The following is a 24,668-nucleotide window of genomic DNA, read 5'->3' as shown; positions in this document are numbered from 1 at the left end:
TATCTCTGACCCACAGAGAGAGGAATAAAAAATTATAATTAGACATGATAAAATGCCCATTTCACTCACATCACTTAAAGTTACCAGCAGTTAAAGCAGAGTTACCAATAAGGTAATATGCTTAAAAAGAGACACCACCTATATTTTAGTTATTGTGTCTTCAGTCCTGATTTCACTGTAATCTGTTAGTTGTTGCAATACCTAAACATGACAATAGATGGCGCATTAAGCACTATACACTGCTGTGATTAATCATAATTTATTTAATTTATTTTAATAATGAAATGTACCCCAAATCAACTGTAATAGTCAAATTACTTCCATCATTTCTTATCCTGCATTTATGCATTTTAGTTTTTTACACTTCATAGTTATGTCTTTTATAAAGAATATTAATAACAGCAATGCAGCTACTACCTGATCTTTAGTATGTCCTGTTGGAGCTGCTGGATGCAGCCACTGACTGAATCTATGTTCCTCTTCTGGAGCTTGGCATAGCAGAGGTCTACATGTGGCCAGATGTGGTGAAACAGCTGCAGAAAGAGCTCAGCAATGCTAAGTCTGCTAAAAACAACTTAGCTCCATGCTATTGTCTCGATGGCTGCAGCTTTCTGTTTGATTTTTTTCAGAGAGATGTTTTAGGTCTCGTTCCCCTGTCGTTGTCCACAACGTTTCGGTGCTGACACTTTGAAACAGCAAACAGATAAAGCAATAAAAGGAATAACTCACACTGCATCCAGCTAGCCAGCTCCGTTTATCATAACAGCAGCAGGAGAAACTCTCAGCTCCTCCATCACCTGCTGCTGCTTTATCCTCTTTCTCTCTTCTAGTGAAAGTCTTGTGAAATTATGTTTTTGTAAAGAAAATACAAATACTTCTTTAATTTCCGCGGCTCCACTTTAACGTCATCTCCTGAACCTACCGTCAGCAGGAGTTTGGGTGACAGCAGCTGACGGGAGGGCGTGAATGACAGCCAGAACTGTCCAATCACAGTAGATTAAAAAACATGAAACAACAACAATTCGCTGCCAATAAAAGTGGGCGTGTCCGGGGCGCACTGAGCTGCGCCCCGTGGGAAACGTGACGCAGGCCAATGAGAGAGCAGCCTCATGTCAAGTTTGAGGGCTTGCATTGACTCCCATTAGGCCGGCGCCCCGCATACAGGAAGTACATATAGAAATTAATAAAATACAATTTGGAATCGATTTATAATGAATGCTGAAAGGTGCTGAGAGACTAACAGGCGCATTTTACAAGCAAATACTTTTTATTTCATAATGATTTAGCTTTATCTAATTAATTTATATTTAATATGTTTAAGTAGACTTTCTCTAGATTATTGGATGGGGCGGCGCCCCAGCGCCCCGCAGTGACCAGCCGCCACTGGTTAGATGGTTACTCTCGTTTATGTTTTGCCTCATTGCATGCGACTTTTTTGCGGTGCGTAAAGCATACTTTCGTCCGCGCGTTTCCTCTCATATCATAGGCTACAGGTGTGTACAGTCACGGTGCTGATTTCTGTCGGTCGTAATTAACAACTCCAGATGTCCAATGTTTGGTTTAGTGAAGCCGGGTAACTGAAAGTTACCCTGGGTATGTTGAACTTGCTTCGTAGTACAGGCCTCAGGTTTTACTGACTGGAACTTCCTCTGTGGAAAGTTACACAGGAGGAGCCAAACTTGTTGTGAAGGTTTCTGGGAAGTCTGATCAGATCAGTGTTTTATTTATTACACAATATATAACAATTAGGACATCCTCTTTTAGAGAAGTGCTGACTCAAATGCTTCTTCTCTCCTGAAGTTCTACCAGCAAATTACTGAAAACATTGAAACTATGAGGGATTTCCAGAGTAATGCAGCACTTCTGTCCAGTAGAAACTAGGTCACACACTGGCAATTTAGGTAGAGGTTAACTAGCTAATGTAAGCACACATATAGCCACTGTGTAGTGGCCTAACCTTCACATAGTTGAGCTGTACAATACTTATCCATACAGCAAACACTGGTCCCAGAGTTCCTTTCAAAATGAATTCAGTTGCCTTTATTATGAAAACAAGAGAACATTGTATTTTATATCTGCAATTCTGTACTGAGATTACACAGCAATTTGTAAACAGACCCAATGTAACTGGCAGTAGTTTTGCCAAATAAAAGTAGAATAAATAATTAAAACAGGTATTCTACACATCTCACCAAGAATCGCAGACAGGTCTTTTCATTTCATACAGTCTGGTAGTACAATATTTATTTTCAGTTGAAGTGTTACATGTTGAGCAACAAACTTACAGTTGTCTTCAGCCACAAATTTAATGCAGAGATAAAGAGTCAAGACTATCCCAAGAATGTATTGAGGACTACAGAACTGGCAAATCAGATTTTACTTATATATATATACATAACATTTATGTACATATATTGTTGCACTAGATGCTGGACAGTGAGACACACTGTGGTGCAGAAAATAAAACACACTTTGAAATAAGGACAGAGCGAGACACACATGCTGATACAAACAGCAACAAAATCATTGAAGGAAAAGAGAAACAACAGAAAAGATCCATACAAACAGAACCCCCCACCACCACCACCACACACACACACACACACACACAGACAGACAGACAGACAGACAGACAGACAGACAGACAGACAGACAGACAGACAGACAGACAGACAGACAGACAGACAGACAGACAGACAGACAGACAGACAGACAGTTCTCATGAATCTGCATTCAGAGGGCCAAATAAAAGAATAGTCTCTGAGATGGATGATGGGGAATAAGGACTGGATCAAATGATCTGTAGAACTTGTCATCAATAACAGGACAGAATGACAACAAGGATGCTTCATTTATTTTTGGTAGTGCGGCTACATTATGTACAGTACAAATACAGGCAACTTCATCTTACACACAAACACATCTCACATACACATGTTGTGACTCATGTATTCCCTGTCCTGTCTAGTTGTGATGGGCCTTTGCTGGGACATAGTGGAATTTAGAGGAGGGTGGTGGCCAGGTTGACAGGCCTGCAGAGGGGGAGGCAGGGAGGGAGGATCAAAGTGGAAGCGGCTTCTCTCAGCAGCACCCTCCTGATGAAGGCTTGACAGTAGTGCCGGGGGTCAGCTTCACATTGGGCTTCTCCCCTCCACCAGCTGTGGCCCCAGGGCCCATCCTCTTCTTTATTTCAGCAGCCATGGTCATGAAGGCCTGCTCCACATTGGTGGCATTCTTGGCACTGGTTTCCAAGAATGGGATACCCAGAGAGTCTGCAAACTCCTTGACACAATGGAAGAAAGATGGCTGTATTACTGGCAGAGAAACTCTAAACATAAGATGACATCAAAGTGGACAACAGACGAAAAACACTGTCAGACATACTGTAGTGTAAATCTGAAGAAGTAGAGAAGTCAAATGATAAGTTGAGAGTGGAACCAGAGTACTGTGAGCTGATGTTGGAGTCTGTGTGTCAGTACATACTGGAGATGTAAAGCATAAAACAAGATACAGAGAATGGATCAAATTAAAATAACAACTGTTTGCTGACTTATGTTTTGGTGTTTTAATGTCCTTTTACACCTCTTTGATTCATGATTATCAGCGAGATCAAAAGTTAACATCCTGACGATGGCTGTGTTTAATAACGGCTAATTAGTCTGCATCCTGTGGCTTTGGGTAATAATTGTTTGGAGAGCCGCTCAAACCATGTAAGTTAGGAGTGGCCTCCTGCTTCATATGGATCATGATTTCAACTGGAAGTTGGCCACAGAGACAATATCCAGCGTCACACATGATTTGCAGCGCTCATCTCCAGATGCGCTGTTTATTATTAACAGGGATTTTAATCATTGCTCTCTCTCTGCCACCGTCCCCTCCTTCAAACAAATGGTGACAAACGAGGGGTGACAACAATTGACTTGTACTATATAAACATTAAGGAGAGCTTTGTTGGTCAATCGGATCAATCTCTTACGTCCAGATATTCGCCTGCGGTTCAGAAGCAGGCGAGCATGACCAAATCTGTTTGTGTGGTCGGAGAACACTTGTGAAACTTTAAGGGGGTGCTTTGACTGTACCGACTGGGCTGTGTTTTTAGATGATGGCAATGATATGGACAGCATCTCTGAAAAAGTCACTTGTTATATTAATTTTTGTGTTGAGTCTGTCTTTCCCTGCAAACATTTAAAAAACGTACCCTAAATAAACCCTGGCTGACAGGGGAGGTTAAAAGCTGCTATTAATAGGAAAACGGCTGAGACAAAGACACAATTAAAGCTATGAAAGCAATGATCAAAAAGGGTCAATGTAAATATAAGGAGAAAGTTGAAGGACAGATGTCCAATAGGAACACTAAGGGTCTTTGGAAAGGAATGAAAACTATTTCTGGCAATGGGACCAGTAATGTTAGTAAATGAGGCTAACCAATTCTTTGTCAGGTTTGACAAAGTTGATTTCTCTGCTTCTCATGAGAGCATCCACTCATCTCTTGAACAGAATAGTCATGAGGACTGTAGCCCAGCTATTTTTTCAGTGTGGATGAGGTCCCACAGCAGTGAAAGTGCCTTAATCCCAACAAGTCGGCAGGCCCAGATGGTGTTCATCCGCACACTCTGAAATTCTGTGCTGACCAGTTGTCCTTAGTCTTGCATTCTATTTTTTATATGTCTTTGTCTTCATCTAAAAACCCATTATTGTGGAAGACATCATTCATTGTTCCGATTCTCAATAAATCCAATGTGAGCAGTTCTCTTTCTAATCTGGGACCCATAGCCCTGACTTCTCATATAATGAAATGCTTTGAAAGGCTTGTCCTGGGTCACCTGAGTAGACCAGTCTCAGTATCCCTTGCAATTTGCCTATAGGAAGGGTGTGGGAGTGGATGATGCATTACTGTACATGCTGCATAACATCTACAGCCACCTGGAAACTACGGCTAGTTCTGTTAGCATTATGTTTTTTGATTTTTCTAGTGCTTTTAATACTATTAAGCCACATATTTTACTTAATCAATTAATTAATTCTAAACTGTATAACACAACTACAGCTTGGATTTTAGACTATCTCTTGTCTCATCCTCAGTATGTCAAACTTGATAATAAACAGTCTGACATCATTTTAACCAATACAGGAGCTCCACAGGGTACAGTTTTATCTTCTTTTTTATTCACACTGACTATAGGCACAGTCAAAAGTTATCAGATGACACTGCTCTTGTGGGTCTGCTTACTCAAGGCAATGACCTTGCCTCCAAAAGAGGTTGAATCATTCGTCAGCTGGTGTGATGCAAACTTTCTAAAACTGAATGTAGGAAAGTTGTTGAAACCTACAAATATCTTAAATATATATTAAGATATATTTTATAAATATTAAATTTGAAAAAAAACACTGAGGCAGTTTTCAAGAAGGCTCAGTCAAGACTCTTCTTCTGGAGGAAACTGAGATCCTTTAACATTAACAAGAACCTTTGACATGTGTTCTATCAGGGAATCTTGGCTAGTGTCCTTTTTTTATGCTGTGCTTTGCTGGGGAGGCAGAATCTGTGTTGATGACAAAAACCGAATCAACAAGCTGATCAAAAAGGCTGGCTCTGTGATTGGCATTAACCCAGACTCACTTCAAGTCCTTCTTGAAAAGAGAACGAGGTCCAAATTAAAAACTGTTTTACCCCTTGAAGGCCATCCTTCACAGTCTTTAACAGCCTAAAAAGCTCCCTCAGTGAACAACTTGTGATGCCTCAGTGTTCTGCTGAACGTTTTAGAAGGTCTTTTGTTCCAGCAGCAGTCAGATTTTTTAATGAACACTTGTAGTTGTTGTTCTGACACAATGCTGTAGATCTAGTTTCTAATGCGTTTCATTTATTTATTTACTTGATTGTATTGTCCGTATTGTTGTTTGTATGAGCTGCTGTTAGTGGAGGGGATAGCTTTTCTAATCTAATCTCATTTTCATTTTGCTTTGTTACGGACAACACATCACCACCTCTAGTAGGGCCTAACTTGTTCTAATAGTTTTTTGACATACTTTTACTCTCAAAATGATTCCTTTGGCACCAGTTACCCCAAGTCATATGTCACGATCAAGCCATTCTGCTTTTTTGTGCCGACGTTAATGTTTTTCAAAAAAATGAAACTGATTTTGCAGCAACTGCAGAGTTGTGCAGACGTGTATGGGGGGTGTGAGCGTATTTATTTGTCCTGTTGAACCTAACTACTGTGAAACAATCAGAAAATTTAATTTTTTACTGGTCTTGTTCACCCTGTCCTACCATGCCAGCGTTGATCTGGCTCTGTGACTATACCTCTGCAGCCAGCTCTGTACCTTTTATACAGAACAGTGAGGCAGAATAAAGACACAGCATTCCCACCTTGAATGGCCCACACAATGATTTATTGTAGTGTTTTTGTTTCTTTGTTTCTTTCTTCACTACACACAGCATGTTGGCCATGTCAGAACCAGGTGCTGTCTTCCTTTTTTTCTTCATAGTACACATAGCATGGCTATTTCAGCAAGGCACAGTCCACTACCTGTGGCCTCTTGTTAAAAAAATAAATTCCGAAAAAGTTAATCAGAAAAATATGGTGGGCCAGTTATTATTGCCACTGCTCTAACAGCATCTGAACAATATTTTCCCACATGTGACTTGCAGCACTGTATCACACAATTGTTATTACTTTCCAAAACAGACAATCAGGTGTGGAGGTGTCAGAGTAGGTATGGTTTTCACTCTCTTTGCTCAAGGCTTCCCTGAAAAGGCCCTACAACTAAAATAAGGAAATAATTCAAATATAAAAACTGTTAAAAGCATAAAAAGCCTATATACCACACCATATAGTTGGGACCAAAGGCCCAGGGGCCTTACCTTCGCTGTTGTGTAATCCACCACCTTCTTTGTTGTCAGGTCACACTTGTTCCCAACCAAAAGCTTGTTGACATTTTCACTGGCGTAGCGGTCAATCTCCTGTAGCCACTGTTTGACATTGTTGAAGGACTCCTGTTACAGGAAACAGACAAACATTAACACAGGAGGTTAAATATCTACTAAAGAATATCAGTGGGTTTCACACACACTAATTTAAGGCAGCTGTATATTTATGTTAAGGCATCGTTTATTAGCTCGACACTCTTTTTAAAAAATCATTCTGCCACTCAATTGAGTCACAGCTGGTGCCCCATTATTTTCTGTTCTGTTTGTTGCAGTAAGCTAATGTTGCTGCATAAAGGTACTGTTGATACCAGCTGAACACAACAAATGCCTTCATTTAAAGCAGTGTTAGGCCTTCATTGTGAAACAACCTTAGGACTACCTGACAGTGCCAGTGAGCTATGGTAACATTTTTAAACATTTTAGCACTTTTTGAAATGCAGCAAGGACACAGCAGGATAAAAACAGAACAGATAAGAAAACACTGAGGAGCAGTGTCACAACTTTACTTACAGTAAAACAAACAGCACTACACAAGAGACTGATGTTAGGTTCTGGTTTGTGAGAAAAGAAAAAGCTGGATCCATGCACAGGTGAAGTAGTCAGATGAATGGATGCCAAAGCATCATATAGCATTATACAGTGTGGTCAAACTTTCAATATGAAGTGAAGTGGAGCCATTAAACCTACATGGGGACCTGTAAATGCCCTCATGTCAGGATACAGGAACAATTTAACTGCAGTTTAAGTGAAGTTCCACGGCAGAAAATCGCTGTTTACATAAACAATCAAAATGCAGTGCAAAGGGGTTGAGAACACCCGCTTTTTTATTAACAACTAGACCACATTACAGGTACAAATCAACCTCCTAAGACAAGTATCAACTGACAGTGGGTCAAGTCCACCACCCGTAAGTTTTCTCCATGTGCACTGTTTTCGCAAAGCCAACGGCTTCTGAAGTGACACGCCACACAGCGTTACTTTAGGTAAGATATACGGTCAGTAGACTTAATTATAAAGTTGTGTAGTCAATGTGCACATCCGGATTAAAAAAGCAGGAGCTGGACCAAATAACTAAATCTGTAACAGCAGAAAAGAAGTCTGCACACTGCTGCTCCCAATGTGCTCCCCAGGTATACTCAAGTCTCTGAAGAAGAGCAGGAGGCTCGAAACGTCACTTGTGATATCCTATTAAATGATACCTGCATTGGGAGCTGCAGTGTGCCGACTTTTTTCTGCTAGTACACTTCAGGGTTCGTGTGCTAGTTTGCTAACTTTTCCCTGTAACTAGCAACTTTCAGTAGAATGTGTCTGTGGCTGTTGTTAAGGCAGCTGTATGTATATGTGTATGCACATACTCATACACACATACATGGATTTATAAGTGTGTGCGACGTATGCTGTGACCCACTTGCTGATTTTGAGCATATTAACAATATTATTAATAATTTGAAGAATTTCAAAATGCATTTGTGTAATCAAAATCATTTAGATGTGGAGGAGTGGTGGCATTTTATGCAATTTAATGCTTCTATTCACATGATGGGTATCAAATGAAGTTATCAATTGGTGTTGGTATCACTTAAAGGTTCTTGGATTGGTAGTGGTATCATTATTTTTTAAACAATACCCAGCCCTATGGATGTCACGATGTCAGATTTTAGTGTCACTATTATTGTGAGAGGAAAAATCACAAATATCACGATTATTTACACCAATGAAGGAAACACTGAGCATTTTTTAATTAAATGTTTTATTCACACACTGCAAATAAAAGACTTCAAGCCTACTTTATAGTACAAATCAAAAAGTCACGCGTCATCGCGTTTGGTCTGAACGTAGCTTATGACTGTATAAAAATAAGGTGTTGCTGCGATGTCTCTGGTTTCACAGTACCTAGCTGGGTAGGTGACAGTGTTGGTGTGCTCTCAGCATGGATATAAAGTCACACAACTGACAGACTGTTAACCTAGCATGCTAATCCTACAGTCTACCTGTACTAACAATGCAGGTGTTACTTTATTGTCAGGCCTTCACCCAGCTGATGTACCAAATGATTGAGACCAATATGTTGCCAATTAGTGTGATAAGCTCTGTTTCCACTGCAGGAACTTCAGGGTAATTTTACAGGGCTAGGGCCGTTGGTGCGTGTCTCCATTGCAAGAGTCCCTGCCTCAGGGTAGGTACTCCGGTCGCCTCTGTGACGTCACGGTCAGAGTCTGGTGGGTCCTATTTGAGTCCTACTCTGCTATGGAAACATAACAGCTGAAAGGACCAAGTGAGAGGACGTTCCTGTAAAGGTCCCGCCTCCTAGATTTTACCAGGAACATCTTGTTCAGTACCTTAAGTCCAGGTATGTTATACCATGGACAGCTACTGTGACTGAACACATTGAGGTGAGGAAGGATGAGCTAAAGGTCAAGCTAACCATGGCAGACAAGCTAGGTTTGACTACCAACAGTTGGATAGTGCTCACAAATGAAAGCTACATCACAACCTTTCTTGCAAATTAACCGGTTAGTTACCAGTTGATGGGTGTTGGTCTATCGAAAGCAAAATTAACCCAAACTAACATCCCTACCCATGGTATACCTCTGCACCCAGCCATGACTGAAAAAAACAAGTAGAATCCTCTTCTCTGAGGGAGGGATCCAGTAAGCCTCAAACAAACTCAGGAATGGTTTGTTTCACAGAAATGAACATGTCTTCCCACATGGGGGTTCCTGGGGCAAAATCTCATCGGCTAGTGTAGAACTGTATTAAACACAGAGTTTGAATGGGCAAGAGGTGGTGTGTTACACTGACCTGGTCTGTGACGTCATACACTACAATGATACCATGAGCACCTCTGTAGTAGCTGGACGTGATTGTACGAAACCTCTCTTGACCCGCCGTATCCCACTGTCAAAGGAAAAAGAGGGAGCACAGTTTATGACTTGCTGTCTGCTTACATTGAGGAAGACAAAATAAATATCCCTAGATATTACGCAAATTTAAATTTGACCATTTCACTGGACATGCATCGAATAAGATAAGATGAGATATTCCTTTATTAGTCCTTATTAGTCCTATTGGTCCTTACCTAAACGGTGAGGAAATGTGCATAATTGCAGCAGCAAGTGGATAGTAAAAATAGAAAGAGCATCAGTAGAAAGAATAAAGAACATTAAATAATAAGTACACAAGCAATAAGAGAAAACAATAGTAGTAAAAAAATATATAGTTAAAAAAGGAAATTCAAGTTTTTAGTGCTTCCTCATACAGGGCTGATAGTGGAAAAAAATTCTGAGCCTGAACTTTTTTCCGTGCTCTAGGAGGTGGGGAGGGTTGGGGGGTGCTATGCATGCGGCACCATTTTAACACAACATATATAACATTATTTGAAAATTACCCTTTTAACCATCTCGCCATTTATCTGCCATATTGTCACATTGCTCTTAGCATACTCTGACTACAGATTATACTACAGCAATACAAAGAAAGGTCAGTAGGTGGCAATTAGGGGTCCAACGGTACAGGTAACCCACGGTAAGGTCCGTACCTCGGTTTTTGGGCCACGGTTTTGGTACGTGTTTTGTGCGTAAAGAGAACAACTTTTTTTCTCCCAAAATGATCTCTTTATTTTGCTTGTCAGCAAAAACTGCATTTCGCAGTAAACAAATTCTAGTATCACCGATGTACTGAATAATGTAACACTTTTCTTTCAAGTTAACAGTGACTAAACACAACACTTTCAAATGGCAAACTGCCTCTTATGCCTTGACTACTTGTACACACTATACAGTAGTATAAAATATGTATGAAAAATTAAAACACTGGGTGTCGGGGAAGGGGGGGTGCGGGATCGGGGGTGGTCTGGTGGGGGGTGCAATTAGTCTAATGAGCTGCAACACAGAGCTATAAGGACGTTGTGCTCTCACACGCACTGCATTGATAGTCACGCACAAATTGCAAAACCGAAAACCTGCGGACCGATCGGTTCAATATTTTACCGAGTACCGTTGCAACCCTAGTGGCAATAGTACTCCAAAGTAGAAAAAGATTTGATTAGTAGCCTAACCATTGACTTAAGGGCATGAACAAGGACACTGATTCACTTTTTTAAACATAAGTGCAAAATATGCACCATTTAATTTAAATACAGTTTTGAAACAGTTACAGTGCAACAGTGAACTGTAGATAATACTGTAATCCTAAAGTTGTTTCTTCAAAACAACTAAAAGTTAAGTAAATGACAGGAAATCTACAAATATCTAAAAATAGAAAACTAACAAATATAGTTTACGACCATTCAGTTCCATTAATAATAACATCTTTGGTGTCTTCCCCTGGTTTTATAAACTTGCGGTCCATCCTGTGAGTTGTGGTGCGTCACTAGAATTGGGATCACTTTCTCTTTTTTTCCGGCATAGACACATTTATTGACAGTATAGAGACAGGAAATCATGGGAGAGAGGGGGTTTGACATCGAACCGGGGTCTGCTGTGTACATGGTATGTGCTCTTAACCACTCGACCACCTGCGCGCCTAATAGGGATCACTTTCGATTATCAAGATCCAAGTCCTGCCCCCGCCCTACTTCTGATTGGCTATTGGCCTATTGTTTGTGTGGTTGAGAGTGAAAGCTGCGCTTCTCTTGGATCCAGAGTCAGCCACGCCGGTACGCTGGAGATCCAGCACGGTGCCATAATACTATCAGCCATGCTAATAGTATTTTATTCTTGTAAGAGTCTAAATGCCTCCCAGGGTGTTCAAATTCTCCACTAAGAGCCTTGATAACAACTACTTAATGCAGCATTCATAGTTCATCACAATAATGTACTGTCTTTACAGTCTTATTCCTATTAGTTCTAAAGGAGGTGTCTGGCCATATTCTATGTTTTTCTTATTGAACACAAATCCTATGTGCTGACTCAGACCAACAATTAATTGATCTAACAAGTATTGTGTGTGTATCAAAGCCAGATATGTTTCATTCCTCTGTGCCATAGAGCTCCACTGTTGTCCAAACCCACATCAGTGAGCCACACTGGGCGACGTGTTCCTTCATCACTATCAATAGTTTATTTTGACTCAATACCACACACCTTCTGCCGGAGCACCAAATATGGATTCATCTGCTACTGAAAATAGTCACCCAAAAATGCACTATTTAATCCTAATTCCTAATTGTTTTAGGAAATTATTGAGCCTTTTATATTTGTGAACCATTTTTTAAGATCTATATATTTGGGCTTGGAGATGAAAGTCACATACAGGCCAGGGAAGTTAGAAGGTATTACAAGGCAGACTAACACATTGCTGATTTTGGTCTCTTGCTAGGGTTCGTTGATAATAAGAAAACTATAGAATACAGCCAGACTGATCCTTTGTATGTTTAGAAGGAAAGAAGACCTGGCTGTCTGGGTGAGCCAATGTTACAGAGGGACAAAATTGAAATCATATGTTACTTACAATCTGAAGTTTAATGGTCTTTCCATCTAGTTCTATAGTTCGTATTTTGAAGTCCACACCAATAGTGCTAATGTAACTTTCTGTGTATGTGTCATCCTGGAGAGAGAAACACAGTCAGAGTTAGAAAGCTCACACATCCTGTTCCCTTCCTGCTTCACTATACACACACATGAACAGTACCATCAGTCATTACTAACACTAGTGGGAAACAGCCACATTGTTGGTAGACTCAAGGTTTTAATAGTATACCAAACCGGTCAATGATTTTGTTATAGGCAAGTTAACAGCTTGAGTTTGCACATGTGAGCAATATATCATCTGAACAATAAACTGAATAGTTTCTTATTCAGATAGTAAGAAACCCGGTTAAGATAGTGAAAATATAGCGGTGACTACTGAGTGCTGTCTGCTTGGGATGGAAGATAGAGACATTCTTATATTTTAAAGAATTACACATTGAAGCCCATTACACAACACAGACAATTTAGGTGAAACTTACTGCAAATCGGAGAAGGAGGCAAGACTTTCCAACACCAGAGTCACCAATCAGGAGCAGCTTGAATAAATAGTCACTGCAAGGGAATGGCACGGGTTAGCAAAGTTACAAATTACCCATTTGACTTCATAAATAGCTGCCATAGTGACAACCTGAGAACACACAGGCACTATACACTTCAGGCCACTTGAGTCTAAAACCTTATACTTCTTAGATATAATGTCTGTTTCAGTAAGACACAAATGCAGATGCTCATTACATCATTTGTCTGCATTTTACAAGAAAAAGAAAACAGTCAGGACAACAAACACTGCTGAGCTCAGCCACATTTTCAGAAGGAAGTGCAGGAAGCTGGCAGGTCATGTCATTGGACACATGAGGCGGAGTTGGAAGAATGCAGAGGTTTTCTTTTCTTGGCCATATGTGGTGCCCCTCTACTCCAGTTCTGAGTTTAGTCTGATCCATGTTTACTGAATAACAGCTATTATTAAGTAGGAAATTCAACTGGATTTTAATCACAGAGGCTTGCAGTGGTTTCAGTTTTCGCCAGTTTTGTTCGTTTCTGTTTCTGCATCCCTAAAAGTCTGTGCTCCTCATGTGGTACTTCCCAGCAACCCAAACACAAGGGCTGATCATTTCTAATATCAATATTACGATCCAAAATGGAAATTTTGTCCATCTGTTGTGTGTCCCACTTCCTGACTAGTCTTTTTGTGATGAGTCATCAAGAGAGGAGAAAAGAACAAAATGTCATTTTAGTTTGCTGATTGTTTCAAAATAGTTTCTGACAAAAACCCTGTAACGGCTTTTAAACATCAGCCACAAAACTGTGTGGGATCTCATTTGAGCAAAAGTTAGGTCTCAGACAGCTAAGGTTGCAAAGCGGCGGAAACATTTCTGGAAACTTTCCATGGGAAATTACTAGGGAATTTTAGAAATATTCCCACTTTCCATAGGAATTATGGGAATATATGGGAATTTATGGGCATTAACTGGAAATTTGGGGTAATTTATACAAACTGTATCAACTGTATACAAACATTCCAGCAACCCAAATATATATATATAGATCTGAAGCCTGGACGATCCGCTAACTTTGTTTTTTTTACATTATAATAGAAAACAAAGTTTCAGCATCTTTGTATATAAAGACTGACAAACCTATCTAAAGAAATCACCTCTGGCTGTCATTCTGCTCCAATTTACAGCGCGTCAGTCCGTGGTGAGAGAGGAGCAAAGCTGCATTCAAATAAATAGTCATCTGTCTGTTTCCAAAATGAAAATTATATTTGCACTTTTGCAGAAGTTTTACTGGAAATGTCAGGCTGGATACAGATTTTGCCTTAACTCTCTTATGTTGGCTCAGCACTGATGACATCGCAAAATGAGACAAGGGATGTCTTTTTAAATTGTATTATTATTCTTGTCTACCTCAGCAGCTAATTCTCTGATCTGAGCTTTCTTTTCTTTCTTTCACCTCCTTTACTAGTTTCTTTGGCTCTAATTTGTGCCAATAATGAAGATTGAATACGTAGTTTCCGGTAAGCGTATTCCGTCACTTCCTGTTACCGTCTGTGTTACTGTTTACTGTTAGCGTTAGTGTCTCTGCTCTCTACTCCGCTAACTTTTATATATTCTTAATTCCTGTTGATACTTATTAATTGTACACTTAAGCATACGCTTGTTTGGTTTAAAGCGCTTCTTGCTTTTCCGATCTCTTAAAACCCACAGTTTTAAACTTCTGTTGCTTTAGCTCTATTGTTAGCTCCGGTTAGCTCCACAGCTAATCTTGGTTAGCGGTTAGCCATGGCTTCTCTCCCCTCTTCTCACTCTTCTGCTCTATCTTGCTCGGTGTGTCACATGTTTAGCTACTCCTCTGCCTCCTTTGACGGTAATGATACTTGTACTAAGTGTAGTCTGTTTGCAGTCTTGGAGGCGAGGCTTAGTGAGTTAGAAACGCGGCTCCGCACCAAGGATAGCCAGTTAGCTCCAGTTATTAGCCAGGCCCCAGTAACCGGTGCGAGCCGTCCTGCAGCCAGTGTTAGCATAACTGCTAATCCCCCGGTAGTTCTCAAGCAGCTGGGAAACCAGGGCAGGTGGGTGACTAATCGAAGGAAGCATAGCCCCAAACAGAAGCCCACGGTTCACCACCAACCACTTCATGTTTCAAACAGATTCTCCCCACTCAGCAACACACCTGCTGAGGAACAGACTCTGATCATTGGTAGCTCCATAGTCAGAAACGTGAAATTAGCGACACCAGGGACCATAGTCAAATGTATTCCTGGGGCCAGAGCGGGCGACATAGAGTCAACTTTAAAACTGCTGGCTAAGGATAAACATAGGTACAGTAAGATTATCATTCATGCCGGTGGAAATGACACCCGATTACGCCAATCGGAGGTCACTAAAATTAATGTTGAGTCGGTGTGTACATTTGCCAAAACAATGTCGGACTCCGTAGTTTTCTCTGGGCCCCTGCCTAATTTGATCAGTGATGACATGTATAGCCGCATGTCATCATTTAACCGCTGGTTGTCGAGGTGGTGTCCAGATAATGATGTGGGCTTCGTTGATAATTGGCAAACTTTTTGGGGAAGACCTGGTCTGATTAGGAGAGACGGCATACATCCCACTTTGGACGGAGCTGCTCTCATATCTAGAAATATGGCCGAATTCATTGACCCAAATCCATGACAACCCAGAGTCCAGACCAGGAGACAGAGCTGCAGTCTTACACGCTTCTCTGTGCTTCCACTAGAGCAGTTACCCACCCAATTACATATAGAGACTGTGTCTGTCCCCCGACCTCCTAAACCAATTAAAACAGCTTTTAATAGAAGAGCGATACATAAAAACCTGACCAAAATTAATACCACTCCAGTAATGGACCATCAAAATAAGAGAGTTAAATGTGGACTCTTAAACACTAGATCTCTCTCCTCTAAAGGTGTATTAATCAATGATATAATATCAGATCATCATATTGACTTATTCTGTCTTACTGAAACCTGGCTGCGTCAGGATGAATATGTCAGTCTAAATGAATCCACTCCTCCCAGTCATATCAATACCCACATCCCTCGAGACACCGGCCGAGGAGGTGGAGTTGCAGCCATTTTTAACTCAGACCTAAAAATCAACCCTAGACCTAAACTTAATTATAAATCATTTGAAAGTCTTGTTCTCAGCCTTTCTCACCCAGCCTGGAAAACTTTACAGCCTGTCTTATTTGTTGTAATCTACCGTCCTCCTGGCCCGTACGCCCAATTTTTATCTGACTTCTCAGAGCTTTTATCAAATTTAGTCCTTAGCACTGATAAGATAATTATAGTAGGTGACTTTAACATTCATGTGGATGTTGAGAATGATAGCCTTAACACTGCATTTATTGCATTATTAGATTCAATTGGCTTCTCTCAAAATGTGAATGAGCCAACTCACTGTTATAACCACACCCTCGACCTTGTTCTGACATATGGTATTGAGGTTGAACATTTAATAGTTTTCCCTCATAATCCTTCTTTATCAGACCACTACTTAATAACATTTGAATTTTTATTACTGGACTATACACCACTGGACAGACATGTTCTTACTAGATGTCTGACTGATGGTGCTGTCACTAAATTTAAAGAAAAAATTCCATCAATGTTGAGCTCAATGCCATGTATCAATACAACAGAGATGACTTATTCTGATTTCAGTCCCCCCCAGATTGACTGTATTGTTGATAGCGCTGCAGACTTACTGAGAACAACTCTGGACTCCATCGCTCCTTTAAAAAAGAAGATAATTAAACAACGGAAAACAGCTCCTTGGTATAATTCCCAAACTCGACAATTAAAACAAATTTTACGAAAACTAGAAAGAATATGGCGTTCCACCAAATCAGAAGAATCTCACCTAACCTGGCAAGACAGTCTTAAAACATATAAGAAGGCCCTCCGTAACACCAGAGCTGCCTACTATTCATCACTAATAGAGGAGAATAAAAATAGTCCAAGGTTTCTTTTCAGTACTTTGGCTAAACTGACAAAGAGTCATAACACTACTGATCCATGTATTCCTTTAACTCTCAGTAGTGATGACTTCATGAGTTTCTTTAATGACAAAATCTTAACTATTAGGGACACAATTAATCACCTCTTGCCCTCAATAAGCACTGATTCATCCTCTAACATAGGAAACTCAGAAACTGCTTTTAAACCTGATATTTATTTAGACTGTTTCTCTCCAGTTGACCTTATAGAATTAACCTCAATGATCACTTCCTCTAAACCATCAACCTGTCTTTTAGACCCGATTCCAACTAGGCTGCTTAAGGAAGTCCTTCCCTCTGTTAGTACTTCCTTATTAAATATGATCAATCTGTCTTTAGTGACAGGATATGTACCACAGTCTTTTAAAGTAGCTGTCATTAAACCACTTCTTAAGAAGCCTACTCTTGATTCAGAGGTTTTAGCTAACTATAGGCCCATATCGAACCTCCCCTTTCTCTCTAAGATCCTCGAGAAAGCAGTTGCTAATCAGCTGTGTAACTTTCTAAATAATAACAGCTTATTTGAGGATTTTCAGTCTGGATTTAGAGCTCATCATAGTACAGAAACTGCACTGGTAAAAGTTACAAATGAGCTCTTAACTTCATCAGACAATGGACTTCTCTCTGTCCTCGTCCTGTTAGATCTTAGTGCTGCCTTCGATACTATTGATCATCAAATCCTGTTAAAGAGACTTGAACATTTAATTGGTATTAAAGGAACAGCATTAAACTGGTTTAAATCCTATCTGTCAGATAGATTTCAGTTTGTAAATGTCAATGATAAATCCTCCATGCAAACAAAAGTAAAACACGGTGTTCCTCAGGGTTCAGTGCTTGGACCAATACTATTCTCCTTATATATGCTTCCTTTAGGAAATATTATTCGGAAACACTCAATAAATTTTCATTGTTATGCAGATGATACTCAATTATATCTATCAATAAAGCCTAATGAAATCAACCAGTTAACTAAACTACAAACATGCATCAAGGACATAAAGGCCTGGATGACCTGTAACTTCCTGCTGTTAAACTCAGAAAAAACTGAAGTTATTGTGCTTGGCCCTAAACACCTCAGAAACACATTATCCAATGATATAACTACTCTGGATGGCATTACTTTGGCCTCCAGTACTACTGTAAGGAACCTAGGAGTTATATTTGACCAGGATCTGTCCTTTAATTCCCACATAAAACAAATGTCAAGGACTGCCTATTTTCATCTGCGTAACATTTCAAAAATCAGACATATTCTGTCTCAAAATGATGCTGAAAAACTAATCCATGCATTTGTTACTTCTAGGCTGGATTATTGTAATTCATTATTATCAGGCTGCCCTAACAAGTCTCTAAAGACTCTCCAGCTGGTCCAGAATGCAGCTGCACGCGTTCTGACAAAAACTAGAAAGAGAGATCACATTACTCCTATTTTAGCTTCACTGCATTGGCTTCCCATAAAATCAAGAATAGAATTTAAAATCCTTCTCCTCACTTTTAAAGCTCTTACTGGTCAGGCTCCATCATATCTTAAAGAGCTCATAGTACCTTATGTACCTACCAGAACACTGCGCTCCCAGAACGCAGGCCTACTTGTGGTTCCTAGTATCTCTAAAAGTAGAATGGGAGGCAGAGCCTTCAGTTATCAGGCTCCTCTCCTGTGGAACCATCTCCCAGATTCGGTCCGGAGGGCAGACACCCTCTCTACTTTTAAGAGTAGGCTTAAAACTTTCCTTTTTGATAGAGCTTATAGTTAGCCAGCTCCTAGTTTATGCTGCTATAGGCTTAGACTGCCGGGGGACTCCTACCTCCATGATGCACTGAGCTCCTCTCTCCTCCTCTCTCTCTCTATCCATCCATCTATATCCAATAACATTCATGTACTATTAATGCATTCAGTAACCTACACTTCTTCCCCGGAGTTGTCTGTGCTTTCTCATCTCACAGGCAATCTGGGCCTGTAGACGTCCGGATGACAGATTCCAGTCCCGGACCTTCTAGCTTCAATGTTTATTTTCTATGTGCTTCTCTCTCTCTCCTATTCTTCCTCTCTCTCCCCTCTACCCCAACCGGTCGAGGCAGATGGCCGCCCACTTTGAGCCTGGTTCTGCCTGAGGTTTCTTCCTGTTAAAAGGGAGTTTTTTCTTGCCATTGTCGCTAAATGCTGCTCATGTGGGAATGTTGGGTCTCTTTATAAATTAAAACTTGAAGAGTACGGTTTAGACCTGCTCTATGTGTAAAGTGCCTTGAGATAACTTTGTTGTGATTTGGCGCTATACAAATAAAGATTGATTGAGATTGATTGATTGAATATTAACCTTCTTTTCACATTCAGAAGGGCTTTGCGAAGTTTTCAACATGCAATGTATTACAGTCATGTGGTTCTGAACTGAATAAAATAAAATACTTGTTCCCTGGTCTTTGATCAAATATATCTATTTGAAGGTAAGCAATGCCACATTTGTAGGATTGATTTATGTTAATTTATGTCTACTTTAAACAAAGAACTGTATCAGATTACATCATATCCCATCAAATCATACTGAATCGAATCGTATCATATCGAAATCCTATCAAATCACACCGAATCATTCAATTTTAAAATGTATCGTTTCTGAATGGTATCGTACTCCATGTATCTAGATACGTATCAGATCGTCTTATATTGGAGAGATGCGCAGACATGCATGAAAACTAAAACAATTAAAAAACAACGTCATTTTGACTGATTAGAATTTTAATCAATTCTTTCATTGAACAACAAAAAAATGAATGTTTAGTAAAATAAACATATTTCCTTCTAGAAATCATGTGTGCATGTGATGGAGGAATACCCCTGCAGTAAGTAATGTGCTATGTGCATGTGATTGAGGGATAGGGGAGATATTCAACTGGATTTGCACTCAATTTGGTTGTTTTAACCTAGATTATGCTGCAAAATGGGGTTTTACATTAAATTACATTTAAGTTCCTGGTTATAGGCTAACATGCAGTTTGGTAAATTTCCAGTTTAATTCCGTTAATTTTCACGGAAAGTTTCCAACTTTGCAAACCTACAGACAGCACACTTTTGAGCGTTTGCCAGTCTAAAATATGCTTCATATCCACAGTTGTTGGGATGCTGGGAACCCCAAGCTTTTTGTTTCTCGGACTGAAACTTTGGGATTTCACAGTCTGACATTGTATTCTACTATGAGAGATGCTTCTGTAAGAGCACTGTTCAGGTATAGGACAACTCACATACAGATAGCATACACCAAGCACACAACTAGCATTAAGTCAGGGCATTCTGAATTACATTCAGATTAATCACCCCAACGACCCACTTTAACACATCCTGCAAAAAGGCAAGCATAAGCAGCCTACAGCCTGCAAAACAGCTCTAAACTACATCCTGCTCCACTTGCAATTATACCCACATAAAAATAGGCAATATAATGATAACACTTAACCTCCCAAAAACATACAGAGGCTACAGCTCCTGTTGAATATCTAGTTTGTCAAGTGTTCAGCCTTCTTCTGTATCTAACTGTTGCTACTGATTCTCTGCAGTTCTACACTCTGATAAACGAATACTAAGCAGAGGTCTAAAACAACAGGTAATACCATTTTCTCTCTATCTCAAGGACATCTCCTGCAAGTTATGGTATCCTGGAGTGAAACCCTGAGCAAGGACATAGACCTCTTGTGAAAATGGAAATATATTGTACAGCATTCTATGTAAACAGGTAGTTACTTGTTTACATAGAACGCTGGTGTCCTGCTTAACAGATCCCAGAAAGGAAACTTAATATTCTACTTCATTAACACACAGCCTGACAATGACCCATGTCTTTCCATCTGTAATAACTGTGCAGCAGAAATCCTACTAATGTGCATCACAAGCAGAGGAACAGCAGCAATTTGCAACTTTATTCTCATGCATCAGCTGAGCCGGGAAGCCTTATCCTGCCTCCCTAAACTGTCCCCAGTTCCTCTTCTTTTCACTGTAACAAATTCCAGTCATGCCCCATTCGTTAAGCCTATGACTGTGGACAATGGCTGTCCCTGTGCAAGGCTGACAGCTCACTGCTCAACAGAACTCTGACAACAATATCAAGTTGACCAAAAATAAGAATACTTTAAAAATCTGGGATTCAGCATAATCAAAGAGTCAAGTCTTTGTTAACTTAAATGAGATGTGATGCCATGTGTTTCTCTGACCTCTAAGGCCTTGTTCAGACTGCCAGCACAAATCCTTTTTTTGCATATCCAGATTGAGTTTAGAGATTCTGGACAGCAAGATAAAAAAAACAACATGAAGTGCAATGTTTGTAAATCAAATCCAAGTTACATTTGGAGGTGCTTTCAAATGCTATTCCAATCGGATTTCTACAGATGCATGTCAATCTGGACGCATTGGATTTCAAAGTGTCTTCTGTGTCTGAGCAGAATCAATGCTGCTTTCAGATTGATAAGGAGGAAAACACAGAGAACAACAGCCCATGCTGGCACTTTAGGGGGGGGGGGGGGCTTCTGTACAGGTGAAGCAGGAATTTCTAATGCTTCCATGTTGGAAAGCTGCATCACAAGTGTAAGTAGTTACTGACGACTACATTGTTACTATAACGACACATACAGATAGGTGATGAGACACACATCTCATCTGATCACTTGCAAATGATGTCTGTCCTAAAGATCTGATTTGAGAATCAAATCTGATTTGCCTGCAGTCCAAAAAAGTCCAAGCAATTTAGAAATTCATACAGACACACAATGAATTGCTCATAATGTCAAATATAAGTGTATTATTTAGCATACAGAACTCTGCTCCAAATATAACGTGGGATAAAGAAAGCCAACATTTGATTTAAACACTGACTCTCATGGAGCAAAAAGGTCTTGGACCTTGCCATGAGTACCAATGAATTATTCATATTTAACATTTGTAGCTTAAAGTATAGCACTGTGAAACAGCTTCCCAAATCAGAAAAAAGTCTACTCCAAAACTAGAGTCCACTCATCAATGTATTAATGGAAAGCCACAGAAAGATAGTAAGCTGAATTAAGTGATTACTCAACATTGCTATGGTGAAATCGTGCGTTTGTCCTGTGGCATGTGACCTACACATGACTAAGAGGGGCTGCTTTAGCTCTACAGGACAACAATGTGACTAAAAACTGAGTCATGCTCAACTTCAGGTAATGCATAAACCCAGTTACCTGGTCGCAAACAACGGGCCACTGCCGCTCCATTATCTGTTTGCTAACACAGGGGCTATCAAATGAACCCCCACATAATAAACCATCACCACCAACCAAATGATTAAGATGTCATCAATCAACATTTCTGATGAAGGGATCCGTGATGACTCGGTCATATTCATTATAATATTATGAATTCAATCAGCCAAGTCTAACTTCTAACTTGTAGCTGATTATATACAGAAATCAAAGGCTGAGCACAAAGACAGAGAGACTCGTAATAACAGATACAGACAGCATTAGCAGTGAGCAAAGTGTCTTTGTCTTGTATTTACATTTAAGCCGCTGCCCAACAGCTGCCCAACAGCTGGCTAACAATGTTCCTCAAGAGGACTGGAGGTACACTTCGAAACGTTAGTTTATAAAAACACAGCTATCGGCTGATTACTGTTCAACACCAACATACAAGTGCTATACCGAGATGTTCACAGCAAGTTATCTCAAGCAGGCATGAGGCTAACGTCAGCTGATGCTAGCAGTTGACTTAGCTCAACTGCTAATATTAAGTTGTTTGCCAATAGCTAATTTACCTATTAGCACATAGCAAACCTCAACTAGCTAGTCAAAATCTATCCATGTTCTTTATAGCGATACTTACTATTCAGGATTCATTGTTGATTCGTTGTATAGTGGATCCTGTCTCGTGGAATGTCTCTTGTCCTGTGTCTGCAGATAAACAGCGCTGCCTAGCTAACACTGCTCCCAGAAACAGAACCTGAACCACAAACACGGCCGCCGGCTGGTTGTTGCTCAGTTAAAATCCAAAATGGCTGCAGCTCCAACCAGGAAACAGCTACCATTAGCTAGATGGTTAGCCGAAGCAGGAATAACACAAAATACGCGGCTATATTTAACAGACGCCTAGTCTTTCAGAAGAGACCGTGTAGTCGCTCTCTAGCCGTAACCCGTCAGCGGATAACCAGGGATGTCAGTGGACGTTTCCCTCTCGCCAAGTGTGTCGTTACTGCAGACAGCGACCTGTCAAACCCTCACAGGGATTACGTCATTTAGTGAAACGTGGCAGATAGGAGTCAGCGGGCGCCCTATGTCAAGTTACACACAACCCACAACTTCTGGTTAAATACTTCAATATAAACCACACGTGTGTTCTTAGCAATCCACGTATGCTTACAAGCGACTCTTTTATTTTTAAGACATGAGCACATTTTCCGGTCATGTTGTATGCATGAAACATTTGCTGAGTAAGGTAGTTCACCAACCCAGCTTCACTGTTACTGATGGGTACCTAAATGACAATACATTGGTCCGTAATCCCTAACAACAGATATGAGTGTAAATCAAATACTTCATTAGAGATAGTATAACACTCCAAACAAGTGGGCAATACATCCAGAAACTTCTGTCCTGAGTTCATGTCATGAATCATGTTCTTGTCACCAATAGGCCTACTCTAAGGAAATTCTGATAAGGGCGACATGGGCAGCCGCCCAGGGCGGCATGTTACCTGGGCGGCACAGAGTGTGCACACCAAAACACATACACTGGTGAGTAGGAACGCTGGTTGCTGAAGTCAGCACATGTAAACAGGTACACATATCATGAGTCATGAGTCAGTCTGATCAACGGTAGCACTGTTTTTTTGTTTTTTTTTTAAACATCCCACACACTGCCATTTGTTTTATTTAGTCACAATAATTCCAGTCTACCTGACCTTCATGTCTGATAAACGTCACTTTTTTTTAAATTTTTTATTGCACTTTCCTCCTACACACCTGCCACTACTCAGGTGGGCTGGGATTTATTTCTTTAATTTTTGGAGCAAATTATTTTTTTCAATAATACCTAAATAGTTGGTAGATAACAAAACATTGTTCCAAAGATGTGAGCAAGTTTTTTTTTCTCTGTTGTTGTTGTTTTTTTTCAGTTGAAAAGTGCTCCAAAGCATCTTCATGTGGAGAAGTTTTCTCAAGGGCCTCTGTGAGCCAGACTCAGTGAACAGCCTGGCAGCAACAACTTAGTGATAGGTTATAAATTGATAAGTAAAGAATAAATAAGATTTCTTTTTGGCCTTAGATATAGGCCTAGTAGCATATGACAAGACACTGAGGCTCCCATCAAGTCTATTCCCTAAGCCAATACTGAGGTTTGTGTGTGGATCCTATGTAAGATAAGTGGTTTATAAAATGGAATGAAATTTATATGTTTACAGGAAGAGGGAAATATAGTAGAGGTGGGATAAAGTAATTGTTTTACAAGTTACTCGTAACTGACATGTAGGCTAGTCAAGACAGTAGACAGTTAAGTCCCAAGTTAAGTCCTAAACTTTGCATTTGGAGTCCTAAATAAATCATTATGCACCCTTCACTAAATTTAATGCATGCAGTTTTTTTGTAATTTTTGTAAACAGAAAACAGATTAACATTTCCAAGTAAAATAATCAGGTGTGCTTCCAAATGATACATTATTGTAACAGAGTCACAAGAATAACACACCTGAGCTGAATGTTTTTTTGTCAGCCACAGTGGAATCTTTATATCCAAATATATAAT

At 40.0% G+C, this 24,668-nt stretch overlaps 1 protein-coding gene across 1 annotated transcript; it reads right to left on the bottom strand.

Moving 5' to 3' along the window:
• Window positions 1-1,991: 1,991 nt before the first annotated feature.
• LOC133991859 (ras-related protein ORAB-1-like) lies at window positions 1,992-23,143 on the bottom strand. Its single transcript, XM_062430447.1, has 6 exons — window positions 22,757-23,143; window positions 12,879-12,951; window positions 12,380-12,475; window positions 9,731-9,826; window positions 6,863-6,994; window positions 1,992-3,282 (listed from the first exon to the last, which is right to left on the bottom strand). The coding sequence occupies exons 1-6, from the start codon at window positions 22,768-22,770 to the stop codon at window positions 3,082-3,084; spliced, it is 612 nt and encodes a 203-aa protein (XP_062286431.1). The 5' UTR covers window positions 22,771-23,143; the 3' UTR covers window positions 1,992-3,081.
• Between the last annotated feature and the right edge of the window lie 1,525 nt (window positions 23,144-24,668).

The sequence above is a fragment of the Scomber scombrus genome, chromosome 12 (assembly GCF_963691925.1).
Source record: "Scomber scombrus chromosome 12, fScoSco1.1, whole genome shotgun sequence".
Lineage (NCBI taxonomy): Eukaryota > Metazoa > Chordata > Actinopteri > Scombriformes > Scombridae > Scomber > Scomber scombrus.
The sequence above is the reverse complement of the archived record's forward strand: the minus strand, read 5'-3'. Positions and strand labels throughout refer to the sequence as shown.

Excerpts from the sequence above, each read along its gene's own strand:
- LOC133991859 (XM_062430447.1), bottom strand. Across the intron at positions 6,995-9,730 it reads TGTATGACGTCACAGACCAG|GAGTCCTTCAACAATGTCAA; the intron begins GTCAGTGTAACA and ends TTCCTGTAACAG. Across the intron at positions 3,283-6,862 it reads TGGATTACACAACAGCGAAG|GAGTTTGCAGACTCTCTGGG; the intron begins GTAAGGCCCCTG and ends CATTGTGTCAAG.